Source organism: Dreissena polymorpha, chromosome 1 (genome assembly GCF_020536995.1).
Source record: "Dreissena polymorpha isolate Duluth1 chromosome 1, UMN_Dpol_1.0, whole genome shotgun sequence".
NCBI lineage: Eukaryota > Metazoa > Mollusca > Bivalvia > Myida > Dreissenidae > Dreissena > Dreissena polymorpha.
The window spans coordinates 141,654,148-141,668,264 of record NC_068355.1 but is presented as its reverse complement, the minus strand read 5'-3'; the positions used below and the strand labels follow the sequence as shown (position 1 = coordinate 141,668,264).

Sequence of the window (14,117 nt, the reverse complement as noted above, 5' to 3'; positions counted from 1 at the left end):
TAAACGTTTCATTCTGTGGCGTGATTGTTGCAGATTTTTCTTTAAATCTTGACAATTAATTTATAATCAAATAATAAATGGTTTCATGAAAATGCAATGACGACCAGTAACTACGTGACAAGAGTGCCAATATCTAGATTGCTCATCTGAGTAATGTAACTGTGGTATTATAGAAGAAATTCAGCAAACAATATTTTAATGCAATGTGTATTGACCATGCGGTCTCCAAGGATGAGGCCAGTTTTGACAGATTACCATCATTTAAATAAACTTTATAGATGATTACAGCCAGTATGCAATATCACGTCGAGAGCATCACACTTATGGGCCGTGTGATATAGAAAAAAGTTATGACATATTTGGGGTGGCAAGTTTTGACCAAAGGACATAATTTAAATGAACATCGGAAATAAGGACTATGCATTGTTACATACATGACCATGACTATTTACTACCAAATTTTCGCTTTTTAAATTTAGGTTTAACTCTGGTGACTTCTATATGAACAGCTTTGCACAAAATGCACCTTATTATGCACTTCATGCTCAGGTGAACTAATAATTTTTAACTTAACCATGCAAATATATATTGTCCTAACAGATGAAGAAACATTCTATTCAAGAAAAAGACATAATTTTCCTATTTCAATACACACAACACATATGGTACATGTATAAGTGAATGTGCCAATGCAATATGTGTTTAATAAAATTTCAACACATTTAAGTTCATTTTGGGCAGTAATGCTGCTCTCCTGAGCAGGCAATATATTTTTGTAAAACATGTAGCTTGTTTCTAGCTCAATTATTCAGGTCACATTTTACGGTCTAGTTAGCATATTATATACATATCTGGACTATGCATTTATCATTAAGGGACTTATGCGGATATTTGGGTATTTTTGAAAACTGATCTTAAACGTAACACAACTGGCTTTTTCTGCCACATGTTTTCTTATTTTAATCATTTATTGGAACAAAATAGCAAAAACTGAAGAAAAAACAAGAGCTGTGTTTGTGAAACACAATGCCCCTAGTCCAACTTGTTGATGCCCTCTAATATTAAGCTAGTTATCCTTTAATCGATGACCGAGTGTGAAAAAAAAATGTTCCAAATCCCTGGGTTAGGAATTGTATACATAAAATTTTACAGAAATATGCTTTAGTTCTCTTAAAGTACAGGCACAGAGGTGTTTTATTTGGTATTTATGCTACTCTTTAAATTTGTTAAAGCCCCATGCCATTTATTTGATGTGATAATTCGGTAAATATAACGATACTTTTGCATGAATGCGGTTGTTTCGCAGGGGCAGTCACTCTTCTATACCTGTTGCTTTCAGTTTCATCATCTGGAAGTATCGATACATGTGTTGACAAATTGAATTCCGTTCATTTTGATTTCAGACAGTTCGTGAAGTGTATACTGACTAGATAGAGCAAGGAGCATTTAATCATTCATGGCAGAGATACAAGGTAAACAGTTTGTACTTGCGTTCAGGCTGTTTGTAATTCTGTGTGACGTGGTGCCGGCTGGGAGTGGGATAGTCCTCGGACAGTGACTCTTATCCTAATCAATACATTACCAATTAGTTCTGGTTACCATAACTTTAAATACCGCTTTTTATGATAATTTCGACTGGGGCGACTTTAAAGTTATGGACCAACCCCATGAGAAAGTCAATCAAAAATTCCCGAAAAGTTGACAGTTAACAAAGACCTAGCTGAAATAATTCGCGTTCAGAATAAATCTGAACGCTGAAACTCCGGTCTACAAAAACCATAACGAAAATTAAATACAATACTATTATATCAATATGCTTAAAATTGCAAAAGAACATAACCAACTCATAAAGTTTTAGTTAATTAGTCCATTTTTACCTCAAATAGCGTCGAATTGAAGTTAAAAGGCATAATTTGTTTCAGTTAAACTTCTGCTTAAATCGCAATACAATCACTGACCTCTCGCCATGTTATGAAATATTTAAATATCAACCAATCAGAAGAAGGCATACGGTGTAATAGGCTGCGTTATCGATTAAAATCTACCTGCCGTATACAGCGGGCACAGCGATTGGAATTGAAAATGTGAGTAGTGTGTTGATTTAAATTGGTCAGGCGTGCAAAATTGAAAGAGTCATTACATAATTCTTACGGAACATTATTGAGAAATGAATTATCTACACAGGTATGTAAATATTATTGCAATCCGTTGATATTAACTGTCTGATATCGGGGCTTGAATGTTGCGCACCAAATTCCTTGCGCATCAATATAGACAAAGAAGGAAAACTCTCGCTATTAAAAAGATAGAGTGGACTATTGACGCCAAGAGTCTGCCAAAGAAAAAATCATCAAAAGACTCTTAAGGCGGCAATTTATATTGACTAACAAAGACCGGTCCAAAACCGCTTTTAAATACAGATATTGGCCCAAATAAACCACTTGATCGGAAAGATTGACATTTTTCACATTTAGCTGATATATTCTTTAACAAAATACTATCTTAAACATTCAAAATTTATCTCTCCTGCTCTAACATATCAAGAAAAACAGTGATGTGACAGACATTCTTGAAATGCGAATCTCCCGATAATTCACGATCATATGACGTATTCTATTTTTAGTAACATACCATGTGCTCAAGTGTTTTCAAATTCAGAATGACATTTCCCGGTATTTTAAATTATTCTTGCTTATTTTGTAAACAAACTGTGGTGTAAATAGAAACTCAAAGTAAAAAATATTTAAAATGACCTGATTCACTTTGAAAGCAGTCTTTTAAACCACCAGACGTAAGTTGTTAATCACAAATAATAGATTTCAGAAAACGAAAGTAATGTTTACAATTTCAGCAAAAATGTATCCAAATGAAAACTCGTCACATGACAAAGCGACAATGGCGTCAAAATTGTCAATTTCAGGCTGATGAGTTATTTTCATCTATTGTAAGATGCATTTGAAACATTTGAACCTTAAAATATGCCCTGATGCACTAGTTTAACTTTATATTCATTGAACAATACATGTAGAAATGTATCCTAGAAAATGAACTGTCTTTGATTTATAGCATGAGTGACAAATATGTTACGACTCTGATTGACTTTCGATATGGGGTTTGCTTCAGCGTACAGGTCTGTCAATACTATATAAACTGTATGCTGAAGTTTCTTTAGCTAATTTGCAATCAGACTGAAACAATATTTTGACATACTGTATTTCTTACCCAAATGATTATTTGGTTATGGATAGCTAGGTTTTCAGCAATAATACTACAAAAATTAAGAAATTTTATCAAAATTCTGACTTGTTTGTGTGAATACATGGGTCCATTGTGCGTGTGTTTTTACAACCAGATGCCTTATAAAACCTGGCAGATGCAATTGAGGAGTCAACGGACTATCAAGACATTCCCATAAGTATTTTAAGTCTACAGGACATCCAGTTTTCTGCACTTAGATAGCTGTCAGGACCATACTGGGATTCATACATGTAGGACCGAAACGTCAACGTACAAACCTATATTATGTCTAGATACATTTGTGTAGTAAAGTCTGATGTCTTCGGCAACAACTTAAAATGCTCCATAAGCACTCAGTGTTCATTGTTTTTGTTTTGTCCGGATAACCATTTCACATTATGAAGTATTTCAAATGACAGCAGAAGTTATGCATCAAGTAACTCAGACTCAAATTTATAAACGTTATAATAATTTAAGACATGAAATGGAAAATGAAAATAAACAATACAACAATGAACAATGAAAACTGAACAATTACAAATCACAGCATTGTCATACAGTATTCTACAAAAAAATAGTTGCACCACAAAATAGTTATAAAAAAAATCTATTAAAATAGAAAATTCTATAACTGGTATGATTCCCTTGTATAGAGCGTCGTCTAATTTTGATCACTTTGTTTACATCAAGAACACTGCTCACGGGATGATGTCATACGCAGGAGCTCTAAGTATTTTGTTTCACAAACATTACTAAGCTTGAAAATAAATACAGACATGACCAAAATGAGGATTAAACAAGTAATCTTACTTCATCTGAAATAATCCATATGTTTGCCTATTCTATTAAATTTTTGTTTGTCCTCTTCATTAAACTTCCGCATAAGGCCTAAAAAAATAAATGTTGTGGTTCGGGTAACATTGACAAAATTTCGAGGTAGGGTAGGTCGGTTTATTATTTTTTATTTTTTTTTTCTTCTCTAGACAAGGTCCTGTTTTTAAAAGTCATTCTATGCTGATGGTTTTCACATAAAACCTTTATGTACACCATAGAAAAGTGTTCCCATTATTGTGTAGTGTATTTCCTGCATAGATATGCATAATCCAGTCTCGATCGATTCCTTAATACACCGTATCAACCATGCTTCTATCTATTACTGCATATAATAAATACTTTTCCCGTCGCTACCCATTACTCGATAATCCCGTATATTCCAGTTTTCAAGCAAATTCTGGTAAATACGATAAAAGTGCTAAAAAAATTCAAGAAACACAAACATTCTCCATTTTTCTTAAGTATCAAAACATGTTTGGCATTTAAAGATGTGATGAAATAATGTCCCATCGGGGCAATTTTTTTCCACTGAACACGCGTAAATCGCCAGACGTGATGTTCATGTTTTTATACAACACAAAATACACCCACACTTTCCATGCGATGTTCTACATGTCTGCATACTTTTCGCGCGCTTGTTATTGAGACAAAGGATAAGCACTGTTTTATTTGACGCTAGAATTTGTTAATGTCGCGTTACCATAAAAATTTGGAAGCGTGTTTCGGATTACACATTAAATAATGCTCATTTGAGAATCAAAGGAAGCATTTACAGTTGTGCGTAATTAATTCAACGATCATTTGTTAAAGAGCATTACGTGTCGAATAATTGTTTTGACCATATTAAGCATGAAATGCACAATATCCACGAGGATTTCACCCGGTTGCCATCATCTGTCTTCTAAGTAAGTGGTCGAGATTTCATTGTGGAGGTTTACACTGTAGGGACCGATGAGTGTGTAAAATAACAAAGCCAACCAACTGCCATAAAATCACACACTTATGAAAATTACGTCAGTAATCGTCTGCATGATTTTACTGCAGGTACAGGTATGACTGCTTACAAGTGTTGTCGCTCATTTAAAGCGTGCGCTCTCATTGGCCAATATCGATTTTCCATTACAAAGACGATCCGCCTTAAGGCGTGCTTTAGGTGGGTAAAGAGATACATGACATAATTGACGGAGGATCATAAATCGGCTCTCACAATTTTCGACCAAGTCCAGTGTTTTTTATAGCAATTTCGGGGCATATATTTGGCCCCATTCCGCTCCAAAAATAGTTTTTTCCCCCAATTTTTTTGAAAAAATCCCCCCCCCCCCCCCCCAAAGGTAAAAAAAAAAATGTTTTTTTTGTTGTTTTTTTTTTAGAAACAACTGCCTCATGTTAGATATATCTCAAATTCATTTTATAAACATCTAACAAGGTATATAACTATAGTTTATATGATTTTTTATTATTAGAAAGAGTTATATTAAATTAGGTTTTCCCAAATCAGTGGACTTCATGAATTAAATTTTTTTCCAAAATGGCCAAGAAAAGGCCTGCTGTACCGTAATAACTCTATGTTTTCGGACACTCTAAGTTTTCAGACACCCCTTTTTTTAGCAAAATTAATTATTTTTCTTGACTCTTAATTTTCGGACACACGAGTTTTCGTCCATAATTAATGTCTCTAAGTTTTCAGACAGTATATTTTACAGCGCTATTTTACCAAATTTCGGTCTTGTTATCGATATCTAAGTACACTTCGATCATGGGGTTTTACAACCAGATTAACATCATAAAACATGGCAAGTGCATGCCTGAGGGCAACGGACCATTTCATTTGCGTTATTGGGCAAATAACCTTGTTAACCGGTATTTAACAATGGTTTCGCCCAATAGCATAAGCGTTATGACAATTACCGGGGGTAGTGCCAATTAACAGTTTAATTATCTACCGCTATGGTACTCCCCCTTCTCAGTAAAATAACTGTGGCAAATACTAAACGCTTCAAAGTTTGATGCACCCTATTGCAAGTTTTACAAACAATGGAAGGTGTTAGACAACAACTATCGGAAATGAACAAACAAATAATTTATAGTTTGCTTTTTTATTTCATTTATTTCAGGTTCATACTAGCGAGTATCGGTACATCACATGCTCATCTTTGAACTCGTTGGTCAAAGTACAACCTTGAAGTAACTTTCTGTCAAATAAATTAAGCATTTAAAATGTAGTGCAAACATATGTAACTGTAATTTGAACTATACGGCATGGTATTAGCGCGTGCTAATACCGGAAGTCGTTGATACAATTGACGCTATTTTCGGACACATCAATTTTCGACTCTAAGTTTTCGGACATCTGTATTTTGTGAATATATTTCGTATCTAAGTTTTCGGACACGAAAAAAATTAATTATTTTCAAGTGTCCGAAAACATAGAGTAATTATGGTATCTATATTGTGTCAATATTTGTTGATAAAAACATTCCAATTTGGCCCATTTTATTTATAAAAAAATGCTCAAATTATTGCCATTTTATTGATTAAAAAAATCCCAATTAGACTCTAATTGGCTTGGAAAACTGATACTGTGCATGACGGCTGAACTGACTGAAACTAATGTTGAACAAATCATTGATATATATTTAAGAAAAAGAACAGAGACATTCATCTGTGAATATTACATTCATACATACATTTGTATTCATATAATAAATATCATTACATATAAAAGAATGACTTCTTAATTTTCCCCTTTTCCTAAAAAACGACACGTTTTTCCCTTTTGGACGGGCCCCGCCACCATTTCCCTATAGGTGAAAAAAAACACTGAAGTCGATATTGCTTGATATTTATCCTACCGGAAAACGGTAAAAAAGTTTAGGGTCGGCACTGCCAATAAAAACTTAAGGGTCAGCGCATTTTCCTAGGTAGGGTCGGGTGACCCGAACCACAACATATTTTTTTTGGGGGCCTAAATTGCAAAGTGAGATAGACCATTGCGCTACTGTAAAAACAAGTTTCGTGTAATTGATTTATTTTAAAGAAAATCATTTTACAGCGATTTTTTTTTCCCTATTGGTAAAAGTTCCCGTACCAGCCCAATTGGGAAAAATTAGCGAAAAAAAATGACATTGGGAAAATTTTCATTGTGAAGTCTCCAGATTGGAATATTGGTGTATTTTATTTGTTGCTAAGAAATACTTAAAAATTGATAACTAATTGTTGTCAAGTTGTCAATATAATATTATGCATAGGAACAAACTAAATGTTGCATTTTATAAAAATATTAGTTTATTTTTATGCCTCCGAAGGAGGGCATATAGTGATCATATCGTAGTGAACGGACCCTCCGTCCGTCCGTCTGTCTGTCTTTCCGTCACAATTTGCATTTAGGTTTCGCATTTAGGTTTAGAAAAATGCTCATAACTTCTATGTCGCTTCCGATAGCAACTTGATGTTTGGCATGCATGTGTATCTCATGGAACTGCACATTTTGAGTGATGAAAGGTCAAGGTCAAAGGTCAAATATATGGCTTCAAAGCGGCGCAGAAGGGGGCATTGTGTTTCTGACAAACACATCTCTTGTTTATTTTATTTTTGGTGCAAAGCTTCGTTTAGGTTTGTTTTTTTGGAAAGCAATTGGTATATTGTTAGTTTTTTCCCCATTGGTAAAGTGCAGTTTTCTGGTACATTATAAAGAAGGAAACAAAATTGCTGATTTATCAATTTAAGCGCACTTTTAATTGTTAATTTAAACAGAAACAAATAGTGCCTGATTACAATGATCTGAGATGCAGAACATGTTTTCATTAAATATTATTGACATAGGTTTAATCTCATTGGAGGCAGTGTGCCGGTGTGTATTCGCATTAACGTATCAATAATGCAAACAAAGATACAATGTCATTTTTTTCTGCTCATATTTCATTTAAGCTAGCTTCTGTTTTCAGATTTTATTTCTCTTTCTATTTAACAGATCAACCTTCAGCTAAATTATTTCGCAGATATTCGGAACGGCAACATAGCATTTTTAATCAGACCTGTCCATAAAATTTCGTTCAGGTCCGACGGTTCAACAATTTTGGGAATGTTTGCTTTCACATGGGTAACAATCCCTGCTCAACATTTAAAATTTTGAAAATGTTTCTAGTTTTGTCTAATGAAACCTTATTTGTGAATAAAATTATTCCTTTATGTTGAAATAATGTCTGTCTATAATACAGTCTTGTTCAGCAGCTTTGGTTATAAAGCTATATTCAAATTAGTTGAAAGACATGACCCACAGTTTGTGGGGAGGTTTTTGTTTTGTCATGGAAGTAAAAGGGACAATTTTCAAACTGGGTCGCTTTATTAAAACATACCAAGGTTTGAATAAGTTTCATTATGATCGGGAAAATATTTGACTTCGGAAAAATATTTGACATGTGTTTACAAGGTGTAACAATATAGTGAACACTCATCAAAGTTCCTTGGCGTTGCAGGTAGGTGCATTTAGCACTTAACCAAAATGTATTGCTACGGATTGAATTAAATTAAGAAGGGAAATAACTGTTTTATAAACAAACCTATTGTAAAAATGTGTTTCAGAAAAGAAGAAGCGATGCCAGCCTGCCTGGAGTGCTCCTGTTCCCAGCAAAGAGCCTGCCAAGTTGAGGATATACAACAGTCTCACCAGACAGAAGGTTTGTACAACAGTCTCACCAGACACAGTGTTTTTTTTTCATTCAAAATCGGGTCCGGTAATCTGCCCTATTCCCAATGGAAAAAAATAAGTATTTTTCTCAAATGGGAGCTGTAAATTCCCAATAGAAGGCGTTTTTTTTTGTAGAGCTCAAACTTTTGTTCATCTCCCATCCATTTAAGTTCAACCTTTGTAAATATAATACTGAAGTGAAAACACTTTTATTCTCAATTTTGAAGCATTTATAAGCAAAACAGCAACAACACTAATTTCCCAATTTTAGTCAAAACGCCGCGAATTTTCCCAATCCAAATGGACCCTGCCCCTTTCCCTAAATGGTGAAAAAAAAACACTGCAGACAGAAGGTGCTTTGTCTATCCAAGTGTTATATTTTTTTTAGCAAAACATGCATCAAAAAAAGGCTATATAGTCATTTAGTTCTTTTGTGTTGAGGTCAGATATCAGTGTTTCATGTCACACAACATCAGCAAGTGAAGTTTTGTTGTTGTTTAAACCCAACATGATAATTGCAGAAGGACGTGTAGTGTTCATCCTATCCCCATGTGTATGTGCTTGTCACAAGCCCATATGTTTAGGTCACAATAGTCTGTGCGTATTCAGGGTTTGGATATGCTCGAAGGAGCTAGATGTTTGTGTCCAATGTATTTTTTCAATATACACTAATTAAAAAAAAACTGGGTATATTATGGGAACACCTTTGATTTGAAGATATCATTAAGTTGAAAGATGTTCACTCAATAACTCAAATAGTTTAAATCAGATCATCATACAACTTTTTCAACATGTTTACAGGCATACCATCTTTGCCAAGTTTGATAACCAGTCAGATTGCATGAAGTTCATTTGAATTATGGTACTTGACTTAAAAAAAGACAAATTTACCTTGTTCCAACTCTTACCTAGTTTACATTGGATCATCATGAACAGAGTTGGACACTAACGGGAGTCCAAGACTCCTTTAAATGAGACGCGGACTCCTTGTTTTGTGTCAGGGAGTCAGTCGGATTTCTTTAAAATCCTTTTTGAATTTAAAAAAAATCCCTTGTATTCCCTATTCGTTTCGCAAGATCAGAATGTCCGAACTTTTACGCATCCGAAAAATATGCCACCAATCATTCTTCTTGAAAACATGGACGAAAACGAAACAATAAGAAATAATTTATTTTGGTTCACTGTCATTAACCGTGCATGTAGTAATAGGGTAACAGGCAAACTATATATATATATATATGATACTCTGAATCAACCCAATCAAAGCCGTTTAGTTCTGTGATATTTTCGCTACCTTAAACTTGCTTCACTAAATAGTCGCTCATTACTAAATATATAAAATGATCACAATACTCGAAATTATTTACACAATGTACGTTTTATGGCCCCAAGGTACTGAAGATGGGACCGGCTTTGAATCAGTTGAGCGTGAAAAAACATGTCACCATCAATCGGTGATATCAGTGAGTTACTGCAGTTTGTAGGCTTTGTCATCCAAACCTAACTAATCAGTTCCTACGGTGTACTCCTCCACGGTAAAATCTAGGCAAGTTACCTAAGAGACTGATATGAACAGGGTTTTATCCTCGTGGAAATTGTGCTTATCATGCATAATATTTTCTAAACATTTTTTTCGATACGTAAAATGTTTTAACAAATTATCATTAAAATCATAATGCACAGCTATAAATGTATTGTTGAATTCTCAAATGAGCATTATTAAATTTCTAATCCGAATCACACTTCTGAATTTCAATATTGACACGACCATAAGAAGTTCAGACTTGAATATCTGTGTTAAGACTAAAGATTTTGACTACTTTCTGTGCAAGCTCTGACATGCTAAATAATCTGCGACGATGGGACACTTTCTCATGTGGGGAAGGTATGGTTTCATCTTTTGCGAGTGGAACTGTTGTTACTTCTTAATGACTGACCGGCACGCAACTTGCCAAGTGCGCAGTTGCTCTTTTGAATGTCAATCTGAGTCATATTGTTTTATGCCCCTGGTAGGGTGGCATATAGCAGTTGAACTGTCCGTCATGTGTATGTGTGTATGTCAGTCTGTCCGTCCGTCCCAAAACTTTAATTGCCATAACTTTTTCAATATTGAAGATAGCAACTTGATATTTGGCATGCATGTGCATCTCACGGAGCTGCACATTTTGAGTGGTGAATGGTGAAGATCAAGGTCATCCTTTAATGTCAAATGTCTAATATATGGCGTGTGTCCGTCCGTCCTTCCGTCCGTCCAAAAACTTTAACATTGGCCATAACCTTTTCACTATTGAAGATAGCAACTTCATATTTGGCATGCATGTGTATCTCATGGAGCTGAACATTGTGAGTGGTGAAAGGTGAAGGTCAAGGTCATCCTTCAAGGTCAAATGTCAAGTATATGGCATCTGTCCGTCCGAAAACTTAAACATTGGCCATTACATTTTCAATATTGAAGATAGCAACTTGATATTTGGCATGCATGTGCATCAGGGGTGTCAATTTTCCGGATTATTCCGGAAATCCGGATTTGAGCCGTCCAGGGTTGATTTTGATGTGAATGTAAATCCGATGAGTTTGTTTAAGGCGGGTGGGGGTAGGGACAAAATTCTTTTAGTGAGGGATCATTTCAGAACGAATATTGTTATAGCATCGTCGGCATTACGGACATTTGCGCTTGGTACCGATTTTATTTATTGATATCTGATTGGTAAGCGGCTGGCACTGACATGAGCAGGCACTGGCAAAGTAAAGCACTGCAATATCATATTTTAAAACAATATGTTAATCAAATTATATATTGACTGCGTATTTGCTAGGTTACTGGTTACTGGTTTTCATTTTCTGCAGTCAAACGATATGCATATTTTATTTCATTTGCAAATGATGTATCGCGACATGTTTTGGACAGTCGTTTTTGGATACGCTGGTTTGTTAATTACATTTCGAAGTTCTTAATATCATTTGTTTAGAATGACAAATACACCTGCGGTGTTACAGATGGTTTGGTTAATAATATTTCGCATTGTACTCACCAGAAATTGCACCTAGAAAGACTATAAAAAAAGAACAATAAGCTAGGGCTCGGGGGGTTGGGCCCTCTCTTACCTTTATCCTACGGCTTAATTTTCCGGATTTCCAATTTGGGCCAATTGACACCCCTGTGTGCATCTCACGGAGCTGCACATTTTGAGTGGTGAATGGTGAAGATCAAGGTCATCCTTTAATGTCAAATGTCTAATATATGGCGTGTGTCCGTCCGTCCAAAAACTTTAACATTGGCCATAACCTTTTCACTATTGAAGATAGCAACTTCATATTTGGCATGCATGCGTATCTCATGGAGCTGAACATTGTGAGTGGTGAAAGGTGAAAGTCAAGGTCATCCTTCAAGGTCAAATGTCAAGTATATGGCATCTGTCCGTCCGAAAACTTAAGCATTGGCCATAACTTTTTCAATATTGAAGATAGCAACTTGATATTTGGCATGCATGTGCATCTAACGGAGCTGCACATTTTGAAAGGTGAAGGTCATCCTTTAAGGTCAAATGTCTAATATATGGCGTCTGTCCGTCCGTCCAAAAACTTTAACATTTGCCATAACCTTTTCACTATTGAAGATAGCAACTTCATATTTGGCATGCATGTGTATCTCATGGAGCTGAACATTGTGAGTGGTGAAAAGTGAAGGTCAAGGTCACCCTTCAAGGTAAAATGTCAAATATATGGCGTCTGTCCGTCCGAAAACTTTAACATTGGCCATAACTTTTTCAATATTGAAGATAGCAACTTGATATTTGGCATGCATGTGCATCTAACGGAGCTGCACATTTTGAGTAGTGAAAGGTGAAGGTCAAGGTCATCCTTCAAGGTCAAATGTCTAATATATGGAGTCTGTCCATCCATCCAAAAACTTTAACATTGGCCATAACTTTTTCACTTTTGAAGATAGCAACTTGATATTTGGCCTGCATGTGTATCTCATGAAGCTGAACATTGTGTGTGGTGAAAGGTGAAGGTCAAGGTCATCCTTCAAGGTCAAATGTCAAATATATGGCGTCTGTCCGTCCGAAAACTTTACCATTGGCCATTACATTTTCAATATTGAAGATAGCAACTTGATATTTGGCATGCATGTGTATCTCATGAAGCTGCACATTTTGAGTGGTGAAAGTTCGAGGTCAAGGTCATCCTTTAAGGTCAAAGGTAAAAAATATATATAAATTCAAAGCGACGTTCCCATGAAGCTGCACATTTTGAGTGGTGGAAGTTCAAGGTTATCCTTCAAGGTCAAAGATCAACGAAAAAAAAAAAAAATTTGTTTCAAAGCCGCGCAATAGGGGCATTGTGTTTCTGACGAACACATCTCTTGTTTTAACTTAATTTTATGTTTTCATGGTGTAAGAACCCAATGATGAAATTGAAATAAAATTAAAATTATATTGCTTTTCCCCATTTCGCGTTCTGAGAAATATTATGGAGAATATATATAAAGCAATGACAAATATATGGCTGTGCTTTATTAACTATGACAGTAACAAAACAGAATGCTTCGATAATGGTTTTTAACCTTAATGTAGATGTTAAACAAGCAATCATAATGCATAAAAGAAAACAGTATATGTTGAACATTATATGTTGAAACATTACAATAATTAAGTTAATTATTTACTTAAATATGATTGGAATGTGTTAAATAATTTTGCGATGCGATATAACAAATATTGAACATCTGTCACTAAGAATTTAGATCTGAAAACAAACATGCAAGAAAAAATTTACATTTCTGTTTCATGGATTGACATGTGTTAAGACCCACAAAATAGGGTATAAAAAAGTGTCTTAATTGTTGAACTTCCTGAACTCTGTTCGGACTCTTAAATTTCAAAAGTAAGGAGTCCAAAGGACTCCTTCCTCAGATTAGTTTGTGTCGAACACTGCTGAAACTTTGTGGTAATGTACATGGCCATGTAATCTCCACCAAGTATAATAACTAGTAAAATCGTATGAAGCACTTTTAAATCATGGTCAATTAATACCCACAGTGTTTCAAATTAATGATGTCTGCTCCCTGTTTCTGTACATAAATTTCAGCCTGCATCGCCCAATCTTGATGAATCTTAAATGTAGTAAGCTTGAATAAAGACCTAGCTCGGGATTGTATTTGGGGTTCACCAGGGCAACGCAATGCCACTATTATCAGGGTTTTTTTACCGTATATAACAGACGCCGAATATCGGCATCTTCCCCCACCAAACTATGCTTTTTGTCCATTTCAGAACCAAAAATTCCCCCTGAATTTTTTTTTTTTTTTTTTTTTTTTTTTTTTTTTTAATAGAAAGAGGTGTCTCATGATTATAAT

At 35.0% G+C, this 14,117-nt stretch overlaps 1 protein-coding gene across 4 annotated transcripts in view; it reads left to right on the top strand.

Moving 5' to 3' along the window:
* Positions 1-1,316: 1,316 nt before the first annotated feature.
* LOC127853263 (cysteine--tRNA ligase, cytoplasmic-like) overlaps positions 1,317-14,117 on the top strand; it is a 76,509-nt gene continuing 63,708 nt past the window's right edge. For all 4 annotated transcript variants that reach the window (XM_052387634.1, XM_052387623.1, XM_052387641.1 and 1 more), the window contains exons 1-2: positions 1,317-1,472; positions 8,653-8,747. In XM_052387634.1, the coding sequence (XP_052243594.1) occupies positions 1,457-1,472; positions 8,653-8,747 (111 nt within the window). In that variant the 5' untranslated portion in view covers positions 1,317-1,456. The remainder of the gene's footprint in view (positions 1,473-8,652; positions 8,748-14,117) is intronic.